The sequence below is a fragment of the Danio aesculapii genome, chromosome 12 (genome assembly GCF_903798145.1).
Source record: "Danio aesculapii chromosome 12, fDanAes4.1, whole genome shotgun sequence".
Lineage (NCBI taxonomy): Eukaryota > Metazoa > Chordata > Actinopteri > Cypriniformes > Danionidae > Danio > Danio aesculapii.
In genome coordinates, this window is record NC_079446.1 from 29,480,806 (window position 1) to 29,503,690 (window position 22,885).

The following is a 22,885-nucleotide window of genomic DNA, read 5'->3' on the forward strand; positions in this document are numbered from 1 at the left end:
TCGACAACAAAAGCACATGACGAAAACGACAAAAGCAGTTAATGAAGCTTCTGAACATACTATGTTCACCATGTTTGCATGTGTTCTGTAATTCACACTCCAGTCAAAATCAGGCAATGATTATTTAAATAGAATGTTGTGCAATAGATTAATTTAAAGCAAACAGCTATTTACAGTGTTATAGATGAAATCAGTTAAATATAACTTCAGTTCCTGTCAATGGTCAGTTGTTGGCAAACATCAGGCCATCGGTAGCATGGCTGGGTCCAGGTTGGATTTGTGTCATTGTCATCAGTGAAAGAGATTATTCTGATTGTAACCGTTTAGTGAAAGAGTCAGTGCACGGAAACTATTTAAGGTGCAACAGCCAAAAAAACAGACATCATGTGATGATAAAAATGTGTGCAAATGGACAAACCCAGCAGCCTGAGCACATTGTAAAGTGTCTGAAATGTTGTTTTGGTCATTATAAAATGCCCTAACCAGTTCTGTATTAGTGTTATTACATTATTATTTACCTCAAGAATTGTCAAGAGCATCTGTGCTCTGCATCTTATACCTTCAAATGCCACAACTTGTTCATTGCGTGTCAGCATTGTCTTCTGAGGTGCAAGTCATTTATTAAATAAGAAAAAGATTTACGCAGCTTCTCCTATCGTAGTAAATTCCATTTTTATTGCTGAAACTTGGCACCTGTTAATCAGGAAGTGACAATTTTGTTCTCTTTGACTCATCAGATGGGAACGCTGCTTTATTTGCACGTCTTTTATGCAATGTTCCAGTTTTGTGCGTAAAGTTAATTTACATTTTTGGATGGAAACATAGCTAGTTACACATAGGTGTGGATTCTTAGTTGGCATCTGTAGTCCTTTTGGTGTGCTCTAGCATAGCTTTTTTTTAGGCAAGACAAAGCCCTCACAAGGAGACAAGTCAGATTTGTCAACACTGCTTTTTTGATATGAACTTGGTGTGTCTTTGTTTACATCTGATATCAATGGACCGAATAAAAGAAATTAACCAGAAATATCCAGATCAAAGAAGGCGTAGCCACAGGCTGGGGTTAGGTCGATGAGCTGGCATCGCGATCCACCGGCTTGCCCCCGTCGCAGCAGCAACCCACTCGTGAAAAATACACACAGCCCCGTTTAGACTAATACGTCTTAGTTTTAAAATGACATTTTAGAACGAAAACGATCCACGGCCACACTGGCATTTCATCTAGCACACACAGGCATGAGCTGCAGCATACGCGCACGTGTAAGCTCCAGGCAATCAGCGCAGCGGCTGCTTTGAGCACAAAACCCCAGAGAGCAGTGCACGTCAGACAGTTTATCATGGATGTACCGCTGGATCGCATCTCACTATAGTTATTTAACATGATAACGACTCTTCGGTCTTTTGAATCTGTCAGGTAACGTGTCACAGCATAAGTACACTGCTTCAATCTTTTGCGCATGTACTTAGTCAGTTTAGCGAAAACCTCAGATACTGTTGGTTGGCTTCTGTTGGTTGTGCACATTTTTTATCAACCAAGTTTGTCGATGCCATTATAACGACACAGATTACTCTAACTATTCATGGCAGAGTCCTGTGGAAAAAGTGATTGACAGGTGGTAATTTGTGTGTGACCTATCATTATTTATTTATGATTTGGTAATGGGTAAAACATAGACCATGCTGGTCAGGTAATTAAAACTGTAGGCTATAAATAATTAATTATTTATAAATTAGTTAATTATTCAGAAATAATTCATTTACCGCTACCTATGATGACGATGCCATCGTCTATCGTGTTGTTTCACATTAGACATTGTACAATTCCAAATTGGTCGACATCGTGCAACCCTACCTCAGACCAAACCTGCTTATTACAGTATCTTCACAATAACAATGATTATTCAAAAGAGTTTACTTTTATTAAAGCTTTTCTTTGACAAGTTTTTGTTTTTAAAATTCCAGAAACAAAAAAATTAATTTAGTTTTGGCTTAATTTTGTATAAGATATTGTCACAACAGTAGCTAGAGTGCCATCAGTACACAATTTTGTCCATAAGGTCAAGAAATGTACAGTCAACTCTGGTAAAAAAAATGATTAGAAGCCAAGTAAAGGTGTAGAATGTCTTTTTTCCATTAAAAAATACAAATAAAAATTATTTTATTTTCTTGTAAAATATACCCCACTAATAGTTTCATCACACTACTACTCAGAATAACCCTTTAAATGACTTATTTACTCAATCTAAGATCAATAACACAGACTGACTCTCTGTTGATTCTGGATTCACATTTATCAAATGCAAGCTCCATATTTAGATTTAAACGTTTTTATGCAAAGCACATTCTGAACAACACAAGTGGAGGACTAGCAGAGGATTTGTGGGTATGGACTTGTGTGAGTTGGCTGTTTGTGCGCACTCAGATTTCCTAAGATCACCGAGTAAGGATGAGTCAAGGCTTATATGGACACACACCATGCTGTGACATCAAAGTGGAAATGTAATATTCATCTGCATATGCCTTTTCAGGGTTTTTTTCTTTATAAGTTGTCCTCAATTTAGTGTGAGCTAAGTTGTTTATCCTGATAAAGAGCATTTTTGCAAACTCAGAATTGCAGCATTTTAAGCTTTTGCTAACCTTTTGGTTATTTCTGTCTTCCCCCCCTCAGGACTTTGATGATTTCATCTTTGCTTTTTTTGCCGTGGAGATGGTAATCAAAATGGTTGCACTGGGTATCTTTGGGAAAAAGTGTTACCTTGGAGACACCTGGAATCGGCTAGACTTCTTCATTGTGTTGGCTGGGTGAGTTCTGAAATAACTTTACTTAAACTTTTACCTTTTTTTAAGTAGAAGTAAGCAGGGATTTATATAAACTGTGTAATATATACAAATGTGTGTCATGAAACATAAATGAAGGACTTATGATTGTAGCTCTTCTCTTTCATATTGACAGTTCAACTTTACATTTAAATACATGAAAACATTTGAAGAATTTCAATAGTTAACTTGGAATTTTCTTTTTTTATACATTTGATTTCCGTAAATTATGAAACTGCCATCATATGGAGCAATACATAACAAGCATTTTCCTTTGATTTTTCACAAAAAGGGGAAAAAACACAAATTTGGATTAACATTACAGCTATTTAAAGGTGCAATTGGAGATCTTGGAAAATGCTAATGTTAGCCTGATAGTAGAGGTCTGCATGGGACAGATTTTTTAGTCCTTCTCTCACCCACTCCTGCAAGGTTTTATTCCACCGCACCCAACCCAAGGTTTTATCCTGCTGTATATTCAGCCTTTGTTCACTCACTGCCGGTTAGAATAATTGGTAACACTTTATAATAACTACACGCTATGAAGCATTTATTAAGCATTAGCATATGGTGAATTCTGTTAAATATTACCTCTACAATAATAAGCGTTAGTAAGCAGTTTAACTGCAGCTACAAATGCTGTATTCTTGACTTACAACGACATTTATAATGTGCTTAATAATTGTACTTTAATAGTTCAATGATTTGTTTTTTTATTACTAAATTAAGTATTACATTATTTACAAACCAGTTATTTAAACATAGTTGATTGTTTTTTAAGATCATTCAGAATAAGTTAGTAAATGATTAATAAACTATTGAAATTACCATTTATAATTCTTACTATTCAGGCATATAATATTAGTTAACTTGTATGTTAATAAATGCTTTATTAACTCAACTTCATGCAGTTTTGTGACCTAATCTAAAGTGAGGACTATTAATGCTTTACAAATTCCTTAAACATGACAATTAAAGGCTCAGTTATTTTCTCAAAAGGAAAAAAGAACATACTTTATTTAAACATACGTTTAAAGATACACAAATGAAACTATCAAATGAAAAATAAATCTTTTCAACCTTATCTAAAATAAAATTACTGCACAGTTTAAACATCACATCTTAATATATTGTTAAATTATTATATTGTTTTTGTTTTATCCAATTTTATGTCATATTTTGACACTCCTGTTTTTCCTGTTTATAGTAATTTTACTTTTTAGATGAGACTGCAAAAATTATTGTTCATTTGATGTGTTAAGTAATGCTTAAGAGATAATGGTTTCACTAGATGCTAATGCTTAATACATGATTCAAAGTGTGTCTTCTAAATCCCACCACACGGGGTTAGTAGCAGGAATAATATTCTCCAGTGTTTCTTTGTGAGTGTCAAAATAATTTTGGTTACTTTCTACAGTCTGTATACGTGCAGTTTGTGTGTGCATTCCAAGTCTTCTAAAATAGTGTACACAGTTGTGAGGCACTTTAGTGTGATCAATGAAGATGGCTTTGTAAACACCATAAAACAATGTGACTGGTATTGAGCACACATGGTTAGCTGTGAAAATGTGTACCCTGGGAAATATAGTAAAGAAATTAATCCAGATCCTCAACTATTTTTCAGAGGTCGCTAAGGTTAAGAAAGACAAGCCCCATAGTGGGAGAAAGATTTGCGGTTTGTTAAACATAATGCAAACACTCAAGCTCACAAATGCTCATGTGTGCACACCCACGTGCACATAAATTGCGTTTAGCATTGACTTGGCTGGTTTTGTGCTTTCCAAGAAACACAACAACTCTTATTTTTGCTTCTGAAGCTTGTCAGTCCTGACTCAGTGACAGCATTTTTTTGTTGCCAGATTTACTACCTCTGACCTAACCTCAAGTGTCTTGTTGGTAGTCTCATAGGATTATTTGTTGAGATGGAAATCAGCCCATCATATGGAGCGTATGGAAGCACATTCAGGAGGCATTAGCCAAAGTGTGTACACAAGATAACCATAGAAGAGTGACAGACTGCTGGCTTGTTCCTCCGTTGGCTTAAACTGTAGTTTCCCCCTGGGCATTTGATAGTTCTCCAGATGCAGTGCTTACCATCAGAACATGCAGTAATTTGTGATGGAGAGTATCATCTTACACATGCTAAGCAGTCTGATCGCTTGTGAAACCGTCTGAAGAATCTGAATCTTCTGAAATGTTTGGCTATTGCCTTTACAAAAGTAACATGATATAGTCAGTTTAGGCCTAATTGTGTACAGGTACAGTTGGAAATCAGAATTATTAGCCCCCTGAATTACTGTAAATAAGATTTATTAGATATTTTTCAAGACACTTCTATATAGCTTAAAGTGACATTTAAAGGCTTAACTAGGTTAATTATGTTAATTAGGCAGGTTAGGGTAATTAGGCAAGTTATTGTATAATGATGGTTTGTTCTGTAGACTATCCAAAAAAATTTAAAGCTTAAAGGGGCTAATAATTTTGACCTTAAAATGTATTTCTTTTTATTTACACTGCTTTTATTTTAGCCGAAATGAAACAAATAAGACTTTCTCCAGAATAAAAAATATTATCAGACATACTGTGAAAATTTCCTTGCTCTATTAAACATCATTTGGGAAATATTAAAAAAAATCCCCCCCCAAAAAAAGGGAGGCTAAAAATTCTGATTTCTACTGTACGTGTATCGTTTTTTTCTGATGTGTACCTCTGTTTTAAAATGATTTGTCATATTAATCTCATATCAATCTCATGTGGTGCAAATCTAAAAACATCATGCTACCATAGCACTGTGTTAAAGTATGCTAACACTTGAGAATAAGCTTGTATTAGTTAATGTTAGTATGTGTGTACTTAACCAACAGAGGCTCATTGTGGATACGTACCCCTGTCTACGTTTCTGGAGAACGTGGATTATGTAGCCATAGGTATGTCTGGCTGCATTTCGTCTTTAAAATAAATGCTACGAGGTGGTATGACGCCGCCGACGGCTTCAGTTCATTTTAGCACAACCAACTCTTTAAGGATGGATTTTCAGGTGTTACCAGTTTGCCCAGTAGCTTGCCGCGTACGTCAGCAGACTTGGAAGGTGGAGTAGAGTTGACTGCGATGATGGGGTTCAAGTTTGGTGAAGAGGGGTTCAATGAGCAAATAAATGTACAATACATTAAGGCCATGTCCACACACATGGGTATTTCTCATGAACAGTTTTCCTGGCTTTCGTTTTTTTATTTTTATTTTTTTTTTTATCTCTGTCCACATGAAAACGCACTTTGATGCATGTTATGGGCATGCCAAATCAACAGGTGGCGATAAGAACAGTTTTATACAGAGTTTACCTTAAACCATCAAATCTTTACCCTGGCCAGAGTTTACAGAAAGTTGCGGTTTCAGTCACCTGACACTGCGTTATCGTGTGGACTAACAGCCAAACAGCATAAAAAACATGCCGTTTTGAAAATACCATATTCATGTGGACAGGGCCTTAGTTAATGGAAATTAGGTTGTTGATGGTTAATTCATGATAACTTACAGTGCACTGACTTATGCTAAAAAGCATGAAATTGAATTTTAATTATGCATTACATTAGTTAGTTAACTATAGTTAATACATGCTGTACAAGTATTGTTCATGATTAGTTCATGTTAGGTAATACGTACATTAACTAGCAATAACTAATGAAACCTTCCTGTAAAGTGTGACTAAAAATGTTAGCATAATATAAAAAATTTTGCATAAAAGTAAATTCTTTGAGATTATCTTAAAACTTAGAGCGTTATTGCCAGATAGGTGTAACACAGTGTAACACAATGACGCTCACAGGACAAAACACATAATAAAATATGTAAATGGAGAATACAAACAAGTAGATATACCAACACAATCTCACGGCAATTCGTAACTTTTTGATTTAGTGTCTAATTCGTATGAATTCGTACAATCTAATTCGTACAATTTAGTACGATTTGCTCATCCGCCAATGATGGTTGGGTTTAGGGGTGGGGTTAGGTGCCACGCCTCCTTTTTATAATCGTACAATTTCGTACGACTGAACTCGTACGAATTCATACGAATTAGCCACTAAACTGTCAAAACGTAAAATACTTACATTTTCTCGTGAGATCAGGCTGGATATACTTATCCTTTGTTATACTTACTCTCGGATACTTTGTAAAGCAATAAAAGTGTATTTGTTCCTCTTTTGTTTCAGCTCGATATTGTTAAGAAATTGAATTTGAAGGGATAGATTCCCTTGAAATGAAATGTGTTCACCATTTACAGTGGTCTCTCGATATAACGCAGTTCAACTTTCGAGGCCTCGCAGTTTTGAGGATTTTTTATTTTTTTTTAACAGGACATTGTGTTCTGCGTCTTGATTGGCTGAAGATCAGTGACTGCAGGAAAAAGAACATTATGCTGGATATCACCATTATCAGCACAAAAGCTAAAAAGCGTTATGAACCTTTTGTGCCTGACAACAGGTTATGACCTTTGGTTTCATTTTATAATACTGGACTTATTTTTCTACAAAAGTTTGTACTTTGAGAGTGTTTAAACGAGAGAAAAGTATAAAAATGTTAATGCATGTCTGAGAAAAGTGTATAAAAGGGGTAGTGAGGTATTTTACAGCCTTAAAACATCTATAATAATGTAAAAAATAAAGCTCACTACTTTGCGGATTTCGCCTATTGCGGGTTATTTTTAGAACATACAGTAACTCCCGCAATTAACAAGAAACCATTGTATTCTTTCAATTATCCTATTAAACCCACTACTATTTTGTGACTTCTGATGAACATGAAAGGAAATATTTGGTAGAAAACTGCAGGTCCAAAACCCTATGTTGCTTTTAGGTGTAGCCCCTTGTTCAATGCAGCGCCATGGTGTTTGTTTGTAAGCACAAAGCAACTGTTTTTGTGCTTTGGCAAAACTTGGCAACTAAAAGTAATATAAAAAGAGCAATTCATTATGAACCAGAGAACTTGGAGGCATGGTTTATATGAACCATTTGTTTCAGTTTAAAGGTTAACATTTTAGTACCTTTTTTCCTCTTTTGGAGAACATTGTGATGCAGTAAATCACAAGTTTAAACTTACTACGGCCTTTTTACTAAGTTAATAAATCGGTGTTGGTTGTTCAACTCAATTGCTCAGTTTCCAAAAGCCCTTTCTCTCAGATTCTGTTTTGCTGAATCTCCTGTCCTCATCTGAGGTGAGCCAGAGAGCTTATAGATGTCTAAAAGATGTTGGCTGCTGTGCTCTAGATCGTATGTCTTTGTGTGTCTCATCTGCGGAGACATTGAGACGATCGTTCTTGCTTCTCAATCTTTCAAAGCAAACCCTTGGAGAACGCAGACCCCTCAATACACCCCACCAAGGCAAGGTATCAGTTTCAGACACCCGCAGCGGTTTGGCAACTTCTGCTGAATCACTTTTAAATTAGTCTGCCCTCTTCCCATCCACACACGCACACACACCCGCACACACACACACACACACACATATACAGAGTTAAATACAAAAAAACTTTCCAAATCCGCTGTGGCTCTACAGGAGTTGTGACAGTGTCTTCAGAGATTGTTTTGGGGCTGTTAAATGCTCTCCGAGACAGAAAAGCTTTCAAAGTTTTAACGAGAGTTCGGGTATTAAGGCATTTTTAGAATTTCTTCTAGCATGCTTTGCCATAACCTTGATGGAAGTGAGTTTTACGACTTTTTCCATAATGCTCTACCAAATGTTGCATACTTTGACAAGGAACCAATATGTTATTATTTCAAGCATTATTCTCTCATGCAGTTTCTCTCTACTACTGCTCAGCACAAAACCATCGTGTCTCACAGGCATGCGCCAACTTTTGCCTAGACAGGAAACAGACGCAAGACAAATTTGATCTTTTATTTTTGCTTAAATAGTTCTCTCTTACTTGAAAACCTGGTGTGTTACTCTTATTATTTTTCATTAGTTCCTCTAATGATATGCTGGATGTTATGTTTAGTCTGGAAGCTTCGCCATCAAGTCCAGGCCAAATTGTTTTCTCTTTCCTATTCCACTCTGCACTAATTCTCATCCACTTCCACATGCTATTCTAGTTCACATTTACTTCTGCCTTCACCTCCTTTTCTTTTCCACATTTCTCATCCCTTTCCACTTTTTACCAGCTTACACAATGACATCCATTTCAAGGTGCTATCCTTTTCCACTCTTTCATACACTTCTACTTTCACATTCACATTCACATTCACATTCAACATCTAACTTCTCTTCTCTTCTCTTCTCTTCTCTTCTCTTCTCTTCTCTTCTCTTCTCTTCTCTTCTCTTCTCTTCTCTTCTCTTTTCTCTTCTGTCTTGTCTTCTCTTATCGTCTTGTCTCATCTTCTCTTTTCTCTTCTTGTCTTGTCTCTTCTTGTCTCCTCTTGTCTCTTCTCTTGTCTTGTCATGTGTTGTCTCATCTCATCTCATCTCATCTCATCTTGTCTTGTCTTCTCATCTCGTCTTGTCCTGTCTCTTGTCTTTTCTTGTCTTTTCTTGTCTTTTCTTGTCTTCTCTTCTCTTTCTCTTCTTATCTCTTCTCTTCTCTTCTCTTCTCTTCTCTTCTCTTCTCTTCTCTTCTCTTCTCTTCTCTTGTCTTCTCTTGTCTTATCATCTCTCGTCTCGTCTTGTTTTGTCTTCTCTTGTCTTCTCATCTCGTTTTGTCTCTTGTCTTCTCTTTTGTCTTGCCTTGTCTTGTCTTCTCGTCTCGTCCCTTCTCTCTTCTCATCTTGTCTCATCTTCTCTTTTCTCTTCTCGTCTTGTCTCTTCTTGTCTCTTCTCTTGTCTTGTCTTCTCTTCTCATCTCATCTCATCTCATCTCATCTCATCTCATTTCTCTTCTCTTTTCTTCTCGACTTTTCTTATTCTATTCTCTTCTCTTCTCATCTTCTCTTTTCTTCTCTTCTCGGCTTTTCTTCTCTTCTCTTCTCTTCTCATCTCTTCTCTTCTCTTCTCTTCTCGACTTTTCTTATTCTCTTCTCTTTTCTTCTATTGTCTCGTCTTGTCTTGTCTCATCTCATCTCGTCTTGTCTCATCTTCTCTTTATTCTTCTCGTCTTGTCTCCTCTTGTCTCTTCTCTTGTCTTGTCATGTGTTGTGTTGTGTTGTCTCGTCTCGTCTCTTGTCTTGTCTTGTCTTATCTCATCTTGTCTCTTGTCTTCTCTTCTCTCTTCTCGTCTTGTTTTGTTTTCTCTTGTTTCCTTATCTTGTCTTGTCTCTTGTCTTCTGTTCTTTCTTCTTCTCTTCTCTTCACTTCTCATCTTTTCTTCTCTTCTCGACTTTTCTTATTCTATTCTCTTCTCTTCTCATCTTCTCTTTTCTTCTCTTCTCGGCTTTTCTTCTTCTCTTCTCTTCCCTTCTCTTCTCTTCTCTTCTCGACTTTTCTTCTTCTCTTCGCTTCGCTTCTCTTCTCTTCTCTTCTTATCTATTATCTTGTCTTGTCTCATCTCGTCTTGTCTCATCTTCTCTTTTCTCTCCTCGTCTTGTCTCTTCTTGTCTCGTCTTGTCTCTTCTCTTCTCTTCTCTTCTCTTCTCTTCTCTTCTCTTCTCTTCTCTTCTCTTCTCTTCTCTTCTCTTGTCTTGTCATGTGTTGTGTTGTCTCGTCTTGTCTTGTCATCTCATCTCATCTCATCTCATCTCATCTCATCTCATCTCATCTCATCTCCTCTCCTCTCCTCTCCTCTCCTCTCCTCTCCTCTCCTCTCCTCTCCTCTCCTCTCCTCTCCTCTCCTCTCCTCTCCTCTCCTCTTCTCTTCTCATCTTTTCTTTTCTTCTCTTCTCGACTTTTCTTATTCTCTTCTCTTCTCTTCAAGGTGCCATGCTTTTCAACTCTTTCATACACTTCTACTTTCACATTCAACTTCTCTTCTTTTTTTTTTCTCTTCTCTTGTCGTCTCGTCTCGTTTCTTGTCTTGTCTTTTGTCTTCTTCTCTTCTCTTCTCGTCTTCTCTTGCCACTTCTCGTCTCATCTCATCTCATCCTCTTGGTTCGCATACAGTATATATAAGAAATAACTATCTACCTGCTCTTCTATCTTCCCCTTTCTTCAATATTCCCGTAATTTTTTCCCTCTTTGTTCCTTGTTAATTTTAACATGCTCGACCAGTTTCCCATCCTCTGCTCTCACACTTTCTCCTTTATTAACCTTCTCTTTTACCTATCTATCTTATTCACATTCATTGTTACTTCCACTTTACTTCACATCTACATCCTGGTTATTTTTAATTTCATTTCCTTTTCTCTTACTCTTTCCTCCTCCCCTTCCCCACTATGATGTTCCCTTGGCCTGGGAGTTTCCTGATGAGAGGGAGTGAAGACTCTGACAGTTTGCCTGGAAGCATTGCAAGTCTCTGAACTTAGAAAAAAAAAACTCTCATTTTAGGTTAAACCAAGCAAGCCTGAGAAATGGGATTGACTGACATAATACTAATTTATTTATTTTTTAAAGGGTTGTTTGAAGGTTTTTTACATTTTCATGTTACAATATTTTTTATCTATTCTCTAGTGGCCTTTTTTAGATGAACATATTGGTGAGAAAATGTTAATAATTGACTTTACCTTCTAGGTTGTTTGACCTGACATGTATTCTGTTTCATGTAGACAGCTGTCAGTTTCTGGTCAAGTCAATAGTACTAAGGCTAGCACACCCTGTCAGCATAATTGCCATCATTCATGTCAAGAAAGCTGACAGTTACTGTCTTCACTGTGACTGTCACCAGAACATGCTCTGTCAGACCTTTTTAGCCACCAAAACCTTTAGCTAACTTTGCTTTCTTACTAGCAACCAAAAACATAATTTAGAGCCAGGCCTTGTTAGAATTGAACCCCAGAAAAAGCTCCTGATTGGGTCATGACCCACATCCGCAGTGCTAATGGAGTCTACAAGGGCCTGAATAAGGAATCCATGCTTAGGTACAAGAGTTTCAGGAATGCCATTTGGCCAGGAGGCTGTTGATGACACTGGACTGCATCCAGCACTTTCATCTTAGGAGTTCTTCATCTCATATATGTATATGCTATTAAGCAGTCATTTACAGGTAGTGGCAGATGGCTGAATGCTTCTCTCACAGCCATCAGGTAGAGAGCCATTTGCTAACTTTAACGCAAAGCAAAAGAGGAAAGTAAAATATTTGTTTTTACTGAACTCTTATTGATGAAATTATATTAATGCAATAATACATCCTAAATGTAATTTACCCACTCACTGTCCATGTGATATTTATTAATTAGGTAAATTTTTTAAAGCCTTTATTTAAGCCTCATTCACACTAGCAACGACTTTGTAGCTGCTTGTCACTACAGGTGGCGATCTGCTGAAAGTGCAGGTCTGAGCATGGAGAATACAACCGGCCTCTGAGCGAGCTGAGAGAGAATCATGTGAGCTCATGGTGCTTCTATTGGCTGCCGCTCAAGAAAGTCATTCTTCATTTGCATAAAGCTGAAGTATTCTCAGCTTTGTTGCGTCACTTGACACGCCCACCTGGTCGCCAACGGCCACTGTCGCTAATGTAAACGGACGTCGCCGGAAGTCATTTACTCTCCCGTTGCTATGAACGGTTGGTTGTTGCTTTGCCACTGCAAGTCACACATGGTTCAGAAGAGTTTTAACAGTAGCCTTTTTGTTTTCCTCATGAAAAAAGCACATCTTTAGATTTGAAACAACTGAATTTAAGGAAATTGCAGATTTTTCATTTTTGAAAGAATTCTAATATTCTATGTAATTTATTCTTTGTAAAATATTCTATATAATGGGCAGTTCATTCCACTGTGGCGACTGAAGCCAACAAATATTGAGTGAGATTGAGTGTATTCTTTTAGGTTATAATTTGATCATTTTTAATTGTATCCCAACATCATATAAGTCTGACTGTTTAAACGTACTGTTTTTTTTTATTAATGAAAATTGCACAGCATTTTAATTATACATTTTTTTTTTATTTATGTATTTATTTTTGTTTTTTTTTTTTACCTTTGAATGTCTTTCTGAAACAATTTTTTATAACAATGCTAGATATTGGAAGCACAAGTCTTTTGGCGTTGTTGCATCACAGGAACTGGGAATGATTTTAGTTGTAGTAGCATAATTTGGGGGAACTAAGTTCCTCCTTCAGCTGCATGCCATATAAAATCCAGCACAGTAGTGTAAGGGAGTGTGGGGGGTGGGGGGGGGGGGGGGGGGGTGTTGACATTTCTGTGATTTCTGTGCGAGTTTGCATGTTCTCCCTATGTTCGTCGGGTGCTCCGGTTTCCCCCACATACCCAAAGACGTACGATATAGGTAAATTGAATGAGCTAAATACCCGTAGTGTATATGTGTGAATGCAAGAGTGTGTGGGTGTTTTCCAGTGTTGGGTTGCGGCTGGAAGGGCATCCACTGCATAAAACATGCGCTGGATAAGTTGGCGGTTCATTCAGCTGTGACGGCCCCTGATTAATAAAAAAACTAAGCCGAAAAGTAAATGAATGAGTGAGTATTGTAACGTGTCATTAAAGCTAATGTTAGCCACATGTACCTGTTCCCTTTGAATATGGTATTGTTCCTTTTTCAGCATCTATGATATGTAGGACTACAAGATATTATGGGTGCTTTAGTAATCTTTTTGCTTTTAATTGCTTAACTCGCAGTCCATCTCCATTATCATGAAACGCATAACATTGGAAGCATAGTTTCGATCAATCCTCCAGTTGTTAATTTTATGTTGAATGCAATGCTTCATGAAGTACTTCCCAGTGCGAATACATCCAGAAAAGGTCTGAAGGGAATTAGTTTCCATAACTACCTGACAAGTTCATATACCTACTGTACCTGTTGTGAAAACCTCTAAATACTCTTAAATTTAAGTCTACTGTTGTTAACTCTGTGGTTTATTTGTTGGACAAAGAGCCAGGTAGCAATAGGGGATCGCATTCTATCAAGTTTATGACTGGTCAGATGGCTTGTAAATCAAACTCGTAGCAGAGGGTAAATTCCTAATCAAAACGGCGTTCTCATTTAGTCAAGGAAAGGAGAGCCCAAATGTCCAGCACCACTTTTGATTTAATGATACCGCTTCGACTGTTTCCAGACCTTCTGCTGACACACATAATGTGCAGTCCCAGACCATGTCAATAGGACAAGACAAGGACAGACCATTACAAACAAAGGTTATCAAACGTTTCCTCAAGCAAAAAGCCAGTTACAGGTCTCCCTCATTCATTTATTTTTAACCTATCAGAGGACTGCTCTTTGGCTGAGGCACACAGAGCAAATCTGGTTTTCTCTTCATCCACTCCAGTTATACCTGTGCATTAGCTTCCATTATGATTGTTATTCTGTAAAGCTGCTGTGGGGCTCCGGAGTGGGTCAGTGTTGACATGGTATACTGAATATAGAAACAAGGAGACAAATAGAGAAGAAAGACTGACATGAAGGCAGTATTTCTCTTAAAAACAGTGGGAAAGGAAGTACAACACTCCCAGACATTTTCACTTTGGTTCTGGAACCAAAAAAGCCATTTGGTTTGCTTTTTCTTGGCTTAGGTGTTGAGGTATTGTTTTAGAAGAACACTTATTTCAAAAGGAGAAAGGAACTTGTCATTTCTCTGTTCTGAATTTGAGGCTAGGGGCAGATTATCCTGTTCCGACCGTAGTAAATCAATCAGTCCTGTCCCATAAAAACAGAAGAGCACCCCTGACAGCAATTGTGTCTGAGAGCTTGTCGAGAGAGAAAAAAATAGAAAACTACATGACAGATATCTAAAACTGAAGTTAAGTATTGTGTTTGTATCTATCTGTCTATCTCTATGTATGGCCTAGACAAGACCCATAAATTCAAAATGGAAATTTTGTAGCTTTTGATCCATAATGTTAATACAGTGAGTGACAGTTCAAAATGAAAACTACCGCCGCACAGGGCTTGACATTAACACTCGCCAAATGCGGGTAGATTTCCGCTGTGGCGGGTTAGACAGCTGCTCCCACTAGCCGCTTTGGCTGATTGAAAATATTTTTTTAATTGTAGTTTTCTTAAAAGCAGGGTTCGAAAATAAGGATGGACCAATATTCGTGCAAATGTGATCTTAGAATCAAGAAGCAGCACAACTGACAAAAATTATTGTGTTCGCACAAGCAAAAAAAAACAGGTGAATACCGAATGAGAGGATGAACACTCTCACTCTCAACACAGGTGATTTGATGCGCATGACTGTTTAGAAAGCGTGCGCGCTCCCATTTACTTGCGCGAAGCAACCGTACCTAGAGGAAACACAACTGGTGCGATCGGTTCTCTTTGAAATAGACTGGACAAAAATCGATGATGGTGCACCCACGGTCCTGCTGTTTTTAAGAGCACCAGATTAAAAAAAATGTCCTTTTTGTAAGCAGCAGCGGTTGCTGCTTTCGCTTTAACCATTCTTTGAACAGATTATTAACAGGCCTAATATTAATCGTGAGTGCGTGATTATCCTTTCAATATCACACACAGAATGTTTTTTTAGCTGCTTTCTTTTGCCTACAGTTATTTTTGGTAATATGATTTAATTGTTTATGAATATTATATATACATTTTTTTTACAATAACATTGCTTTAATATGAGATTAACTCCCTATTTATGTGTAGTTAACTGGTGATCTGGGATGCTTAGCTAGGTCTATTAACTATTACTGTGCATATTTTATATACATGACAATACTACTTTTTAAAATGTCTTTTTTTAAATTAAAAGTTTTGATGAATTTAACGTGCATTTATACAGCTATATTTTGCATTATTTAAAATTTGTGGCTAAGAAAAAAATATTTATTTATTTTTGTTATGGTCAGAGATAAATTTGGTAAATCTTTAATTTTGAGCCCTGAAAAATCCTGTGAAATAAAAACTAATTGCAATGCGACACAACCCATTTGCTCATGCACATTGAGCAAGCTCATACACACAAAGAGGGACGTAGATATAACACAAAATCTATAGCAAGTAATTTTAGCATGTCAACGTCAACAAATTTATACATATAAAATATATTTTCCCAACAACAAAATTGTAGCTAGGGAAAATGGTGAGTGGCTAGTAATGTTGGAAATCTACTAGCTACAGTGGCTGGTGATTTAAAAAAGTTAGGCCCAATCCCAATTCTACCCCTTAGCCCTTCCCTTTACCCCTACCTCTCATTTTGCACGTTCACGTGAAGGGGTAGGGGTATGCTAATTCTCTTTAGCTTGAAGGCGTAGGGCTAAGGGCAAGGGGTAGATAGCCCTTCGAACGAAGATTTTTCAGGACCATACTCGAAACCATGGGGTTAGAAAATTTCCCAGAAAACACCATCTACAACAGTAGTAGCTGCACCAGGAAGTCAGGAGATGCACAAATTGTATTTTTTGTCATTATTACGAACTTTTACAACAAACAAGCACATGTTTTAATACATTAATAACACCGTTCATGTTTTACCGTCATATTTAATAAAAAAAAAAACGCTAAAATAAAAAAAAAGCTACATTTCGCGATCTATAATGCATAATAATAACACCTGTATAGCAGTCCCACAAACATTCTGTCACTGGATGACACTGGAAAACCCTGTAAGAAAAGTCTAGTGGCTGAGAATGACCTTTTTACAGTGTCTGCTGTAATGTTAATGTTGTTTTTGTGTGTTTACATTAATGATTATGGCCATGGTGTAAATGCACAGTACAGTTATGAGATTTTTGACACATTATATCGTTATAATAACATGATATCGTTGCCTTCAGTGATTTCCTGAAGTAAAAATTAATGCAACTGGATAACTACAGCAGTCGCCATCGTCTGATCTCAAATAAAGCAAGAGATCGCGATGACATATGATGACCTGTGCAGGTCCTGTAGTGCTGTCCCATTTCTTAGGGGTAAATTTTAAAGCCCTTCACCTTCAGACTCTGTTTTAAGGGGGAAGTGGAAGGGATAGGGGTACAAAAGTAGAATTGGGATTGGGCCTTAATGTCGCCGCTTATGGTGCCACCATGGAACAAAGGGATTATTAAACGTTGTTTACAGTGTAATTGCAGTTTGCAACAATGCCGCCAGGGGGCACAAAGGGACGAGATGCGAACGAACAGAAATATACAGTAGCTGTAAATACCCTGCTACTTGTTAAAAAGCTTTATTATCATTGTAAACATGTTAAGTGCAATGAGGATTCATTTAGGAAATTTATTATTCATTTATTTATTTTTTTCTATTCCATTCTATTCTGTTATATTATATTATATTATATTATATTATATTATATTATATTATATTATATTATATTATATTATATTATATTATATTATATTATATTATACATTTATTCATTCATTTTCTTTTCAGTTTGGTCTCTTTATTAATCAGGGGTTGCCACAGTGAACTGCCAACTTTTCCAGCATACTGCATGCTTTTAACAGTGGATGCCCTTCCAGCTGCAACCCAGCACTGGGAAACATCCATACACTCTCATTCAAACACAAACACTTCTGATAATTTAGCTTACCCAATTCACCTATAGCGCATGTCTTTGGATTTATTTGACTACAAATACAATAAAATATTGCTGCAATTTAAAATAATTGCTTTCTGATTTAGAATGTACTCTATTCTTCATAATGGGAAGTTGATTTATTAAATAATTTTAATAAAAGCATTTTGTGCTTAAGAAACATTTTGTTTACTGCTGAAAACAGATGTGCTGATATATCGTAACAAATATATTGTAACATGCGTACATGCGGCTGGAATCAAACTGATTTGTTTGGATCTAATATTTTGTAGCTTCTATTTGTGCAGTAGCTGGTCTGAAATAGGATAACGGAAGTGAGATGAATCTCGTTCACACAGACAGATTGAGGGAAAGTGAGGACAAAATACATGTGCGTGTGCTGTTCAGGGTATCTTCCTTCTCTATCTTAATGGAGAGCTGATTGTTCGGAAGTGAACCTCCTCTGAAACTCGCCTCATTAACCTGCCAGGTGGTGGAAGACACCAAGCTCTGATTGAACTGTAGCCAGAACGCCTGCTTTGAAGACCACAAGGGACTCAGAGGAGAGTGAGAGAGAAAGACATAAAGCATCTGAAATACCGTATATTCTCCGCTGCAACCTTTTTACACAAACCAACCAATCTTGCATTGATCATACAGAACAACTCTGGTTTATAACGTATGAAATGGAGTTTGTCCCAAAAGAGCTGGTATTTCTAACGCTGCAGGAATTTAAATGTCTTTCAGTCCTTTCAATTGTCTGTTGCGGAGCTGTTCAAACAAGCTGCAACGGCACGCAAGCTCTCTCGGGTGCAGCCGGAGATCGAATCGAGCAGATTTCGTATGGATATAGAAGGCCACATTTGTTTCGAATCTAAGACCCTTGGCTTGCTCATGCTTTTCCTATTATAGTGACCTCGGCATTGTATACACAGCGTGGAGCTGTTGTTGTGCGACCATGTTGTCAAGAAACAGCGATTCTGGGAAGGTGTTTCATCCTTCACCATGGCCTTTCCAAACACAAACAGATAACTGAAGAGTGGTCTAGGTGCTGACTGGACAAACGCCCAGGCCTGACACTTCACTTTTTGTTTGTGCTTGCAGATGAACGGCCATATTAGTGATTCATATGTGTGCATGAGGCTGTTGACGAGATCACATTTACACACATCCACCTTGTTTACACACGTCCTGTGTCCTTCTGGGACATTTTGTGGAGTGTCCTCACGCATGTCCTGTCTCCGCTTCTTTACTGGGGTTTCGTCCTCGTAGTCAACATCTTTCTCTCTCGCTCAAATCCGTCCGCTTCCTGTGTTCCCCTTCTCTTTTGATAGTTTCGTGTTTTCTTCACTCCCATTCCTTCAAATTTTACTCTTAGTCACCACTGTTATTATTTTTGCAGTCCAGTCGCCAGCTGGTTTCCATCAAGGCCAATCAGTGCCTTCAAAGCTGTTCTGCACATTTCAGGAGCAACAAAGTCAGAACACATTTCCTCACTGCCCTGCTTGGCTAATGGGGCTCGCACTGTTTGCACGTCACCGAGTTCACGCGATCCATATTTGAAGATGGAGAAACACCCCCCCCCCCCCCCCCCCCCCCGGATCACGCAGCTTTAATCTAAGCAGGTCACGTGACTGTGAGAACCCTCATTAGCATTTGCGTATGCTTATCGACATCAGCTTTGCTTATTAACTTGATGGTTTGTGTAATCGTGTGAATTTTTTTGTACATGTTTTTCAGCTTTTTAAAGTTGTTGCATGGCCAGAAACAGTTATTGGGTTTGCAATTACACGGTTGCAAGCTAACAGGCACATAGAGACACACACTTTGTTTATTTTTTACAAAAACATGCAATTCTTTCATGTGCCTCACTGCGAAGTTCACATGTGCGGAGCAGCTGTGGATGTGTTTGTTTGCGAAAGATCTACATTAGCCTTCCTTCCACCTCTCTTTGACCTAATTGAAAACGATTCAGTTTAATTGTTTGATGAATCCTGATAACTTTCCATTGATCTACTACAGTATGGCGGTACAGCAGAAAACACGCCACTAATGTGTCTGGACTCTCAGGGTTTCTATTTAAAAATATTCCTGCCTTTTTATGTTGTGCTGCCATAGTAAGGGAAAAAATATGGAGGATATTCATAAACTTGAAAATCAGATCAGTTTATGCCTTCAGGTGATGTTAAAAATCCCAATAAAATCCAATGTGTGGATTAATTAACAGATGAACTTCAAGCATGGGATAAAGTGCTTTCATTAGAGGATGCATATATTGAAGTCTCTTGCTTTAATATTCATTATTAATTAATTTTTTTAATTTATTTGTGTGTTTACAGGATGCTGGAATACTCTCTCAACCTGCAGAATGTTAGTTTTTCTGCGGTCCGAACAGTCAGAGTACTTCGACCTCTTCGGGCTATCAACCGAGTTCCCAGTGAGTATAATAACAGCAAACTTGTTTGAAATGTGTTTGCACACTATATACTGTATAAAATATTACATATTTGATTCTATAGTATGCATTAGTTTATATAAACTGTGTATATATCACAATACAGAGTGAAAGTTTTATTATTTATTACAATTAGACACCATGGATACTATCATACACCTGGTGCATTAAGACGCAAGACGTGTTTTGCACGATTTGTTGCTATTTTGAGACCAGCGCAACCCTAATTTACAGTTTAAATAGCAAATCAATTTGCACCACTTTGTGGACTCAAGGGCATGCTCATGTGTGTTGATATAACTCAGTTTTTTGACCACACTTCGTAAAGAGGCCAAATGGAGAAGGCTTGTTCTTTATCCTCGTGCTGCAGCTGGTCTGTTTAACCATTTTCTTACTAGTGAAGCGTTCAGTTTTTCCACTTACAATGTCCACCATGTAAATAGCAAATGCGCCATGATGCGACGAAACTGACTCTTAAAGGGAATGGGAGATGAGTCTCTGATTGGTTTAATGCATGTTATACTCAAAACACTCCCAAAACTCATTGAGAGAATAAGCACAACCCTGTTAGACCATGCACCGTGACACAGAGCATATTTTTCCATCCTTAAAATAGCAAAAGTGGATTCGGACACGCCCTTAATGCCTTTGCGCCATGCGCTCTAGGCTTTGCGCCTAGATCGTTAAAAAAGAACCCTATATTTCAAGCTACATTGGAAATTTTTCCAAAGGTAATTAAAACCAAATTAACATTAGGGTAGTGACGTTTTAGTAATGCTTTACAATAGAATGCTTCTCCAGCAGTTCTGGAAGTGTTTTTGTCACGGGGACTTTAAAGAAGTCTTTGGTAATGTGTTTAAGCCATGAACAAAACCAACCAGACATGTGGTGAATCATCAATACCAGCTTTTACTTGATGCCAAGAACTATATGGAATCAGACAAATCGAAAAAGAGACAAGCCTGTGTACTTAATGGCTTTAATGAGGGGAATTGAAAAATACATACACTCCTATGGAGCTTTGTAAATGATGCAATAAAATAAAAATGTAGAAAAAAGCAAAGTTGTCGGTTGTATCTATAGAAAGAAAATATTTAATTTCAAAATATGCACATATTGTTTTGGAATAGTGCTTAAATGCTTTTCAGTGTTTACTTTTTAACACTGATTAAATGTTCAATTAAGGTACAATAGTATCACTTTGTGTTGCAGAAAATGGGAAGTCAGAACTTAATTCAATTGATTAATTCCCTGCATTCAATCAAAGAGTTTATTGAATTCGGAATGTTCTATGTTGAATTGCATTATTTAAGCACTGTAGTCAATTAATGTAATTTAATCAGCATTTGAAAGAGAAATGTAGCCTGGCCTCAGTCATACACCAGAAAAGTACATGCCATGTTAGGGACTTTAGATTTATAGATCATTTTCCTCTTGAGTGGATTTTATGGCTTCTCTCTTTACACACACACACACATGTACACAGAGTAAGAAAGAATAATAGAGATGGGCTCACACACAGACACACACTCCCTCTCTTTCTCTAAGGCAGGGTGAGGATATTTCTTTGGCCACATATTTATATACCGGTTGTTTTAATCACCCTCTGTGCCAAGGAGATGCCCGCGGTTCCCCCACGACTCTTATTTCATGAGGAACCATGTCTGGACAATTCAGCTTGATGTCCCTATTTGTGGAGGCTAGTAAAATGTATATTGGACAATGGTAGCATTTAGCTGGAATGTTTTGACTAGCCCAGCTGAGGTTTTGGTGAGGGTAATTTGTGTGGGGTCTTGTTCACTTCTCAACCCTCTGGATACGGTTCAGCACGTCTATCAGTCTGACAGACAAACTTTACTCATTCATCATGACTGGAACAAGCTTAGGTCCAAAACTGCTCCCTATACACTGTTTAGTGTCCTATATTAGATCATTTTGAATTGGTGTCTGAATTTGGAGTGAATGACTTGATTCCATACATTTGTTTACTTACTTTTAACAACAATCCAGTCTGATTTTGATTTTGAAGGGCCGTTTTCTAAAATCTAAAGTGCAGAGGCAAAAGAGCTGAAGAAGAAGAAATATTGTTAATGTGAACACTGGAAGTTGCGATTTTTCATTCATAATTTAAGCCAGGGTTCTCTTAGGAGTCTAACCTAACTGGAAACCCAGAACAAATAATAACTTGTTTGTACATTTGTGATGGGTCTTGTTGATAGTTATTTTAATGTAGGGAGTTGACAATGGGCCATCGACTTTTTAGAAAACAATGCACACCTGAGAAATACCATTTTCTAAAAATTAGTGAACAAGATTAAATCGAAGGGTGGCGCTCTGGCACAGTGGGTAGCGCTGTCGCCTCACAATAAGAAGGTTGCTGGTTTGGCATTTCTGTGTCGCGTTTGAATGTTCTCCCAGTGTTGGCGTAGGTTTCCTCCGCGTGCTCCAAATTGTGTCCAAGTAATATTAATAACAGTATATAAATATATACAGTTGAAGTCAAAATTATTAGCCCCTCTGTATTAGTAGCCCCATCTTTATTTTTTTCCCCAATTTCCTAATAAAGGGACTAAGCCAAAAAGAAAATAAATGAATGAATATAATAGTAAAATTAAAATAAATAACAATCAAATATTACAAAAAATCTGACAAAAGAACAGTGATATTTAATTTATAAACTAAACAGGACATATTAAAGATGAGTAAGTGTACATTTCATGACAAAATTGTCTGCGGTAGATTCCCAATTTAAATCACTGTACAAATTTGCTCACTCATTTTATTTCCTTCTTTCCTGATGCTTCCATTACTGAGTCTACTGAACTGCCAAACACCATACAGGGATTAGTGAATGAGTGAAAAAGTGAGCACTTTTGGATGCAGCCCATGTTATTCACTTTAGGTTTAGGGGTTCATAAATGGCTTCCAGGTGTGTGCATTCAATTTCGTTTAACAGACAAGAGCTGCATCCATTTCTGTCATCATTATTAACTAATTAATATCTGTCCCAATCAGAGACTGGGGTTTGTGGCGTGAAGTGGTAGCAGACAGACTCATTCATTATTCAAGAGCCACACACACATTGGGATTATTTTATCTGTGGCTTGTCTGCTGCAGAC

The 22,885-nt window shown here is 37.4% G+C and overlaps 1 protein-coding gene across 1 annotated transcript in view; it reads left to right on the top strand.

The window, feature by feature from the left end:
- The window catches only part of cacna1g (calcium channel, voltage-dependent, T type, alpha 1G subunit), a 219,791-nt gene that overhangs the window by 17,378 nt on the left and 179,528 nt on the right, over nucleotides 1-22,885 (top strand). Inside the window, exons 2-3 of the mRNA XM_056470083.1 lie at nucleotides 2,666-2,799; nucleotides 19,651-19,748. Of these exons, the coding sequence (XP_056326058.1) occupies nucleotides 2,666-2,799; nucleotides 19,651-19,748 (232 nt within the window). The remainder of the gene's footprint in view (nucleotides 1-2,665; nucleotides 2,800-19,650; nucleotides 19,749-22,885) is intronic.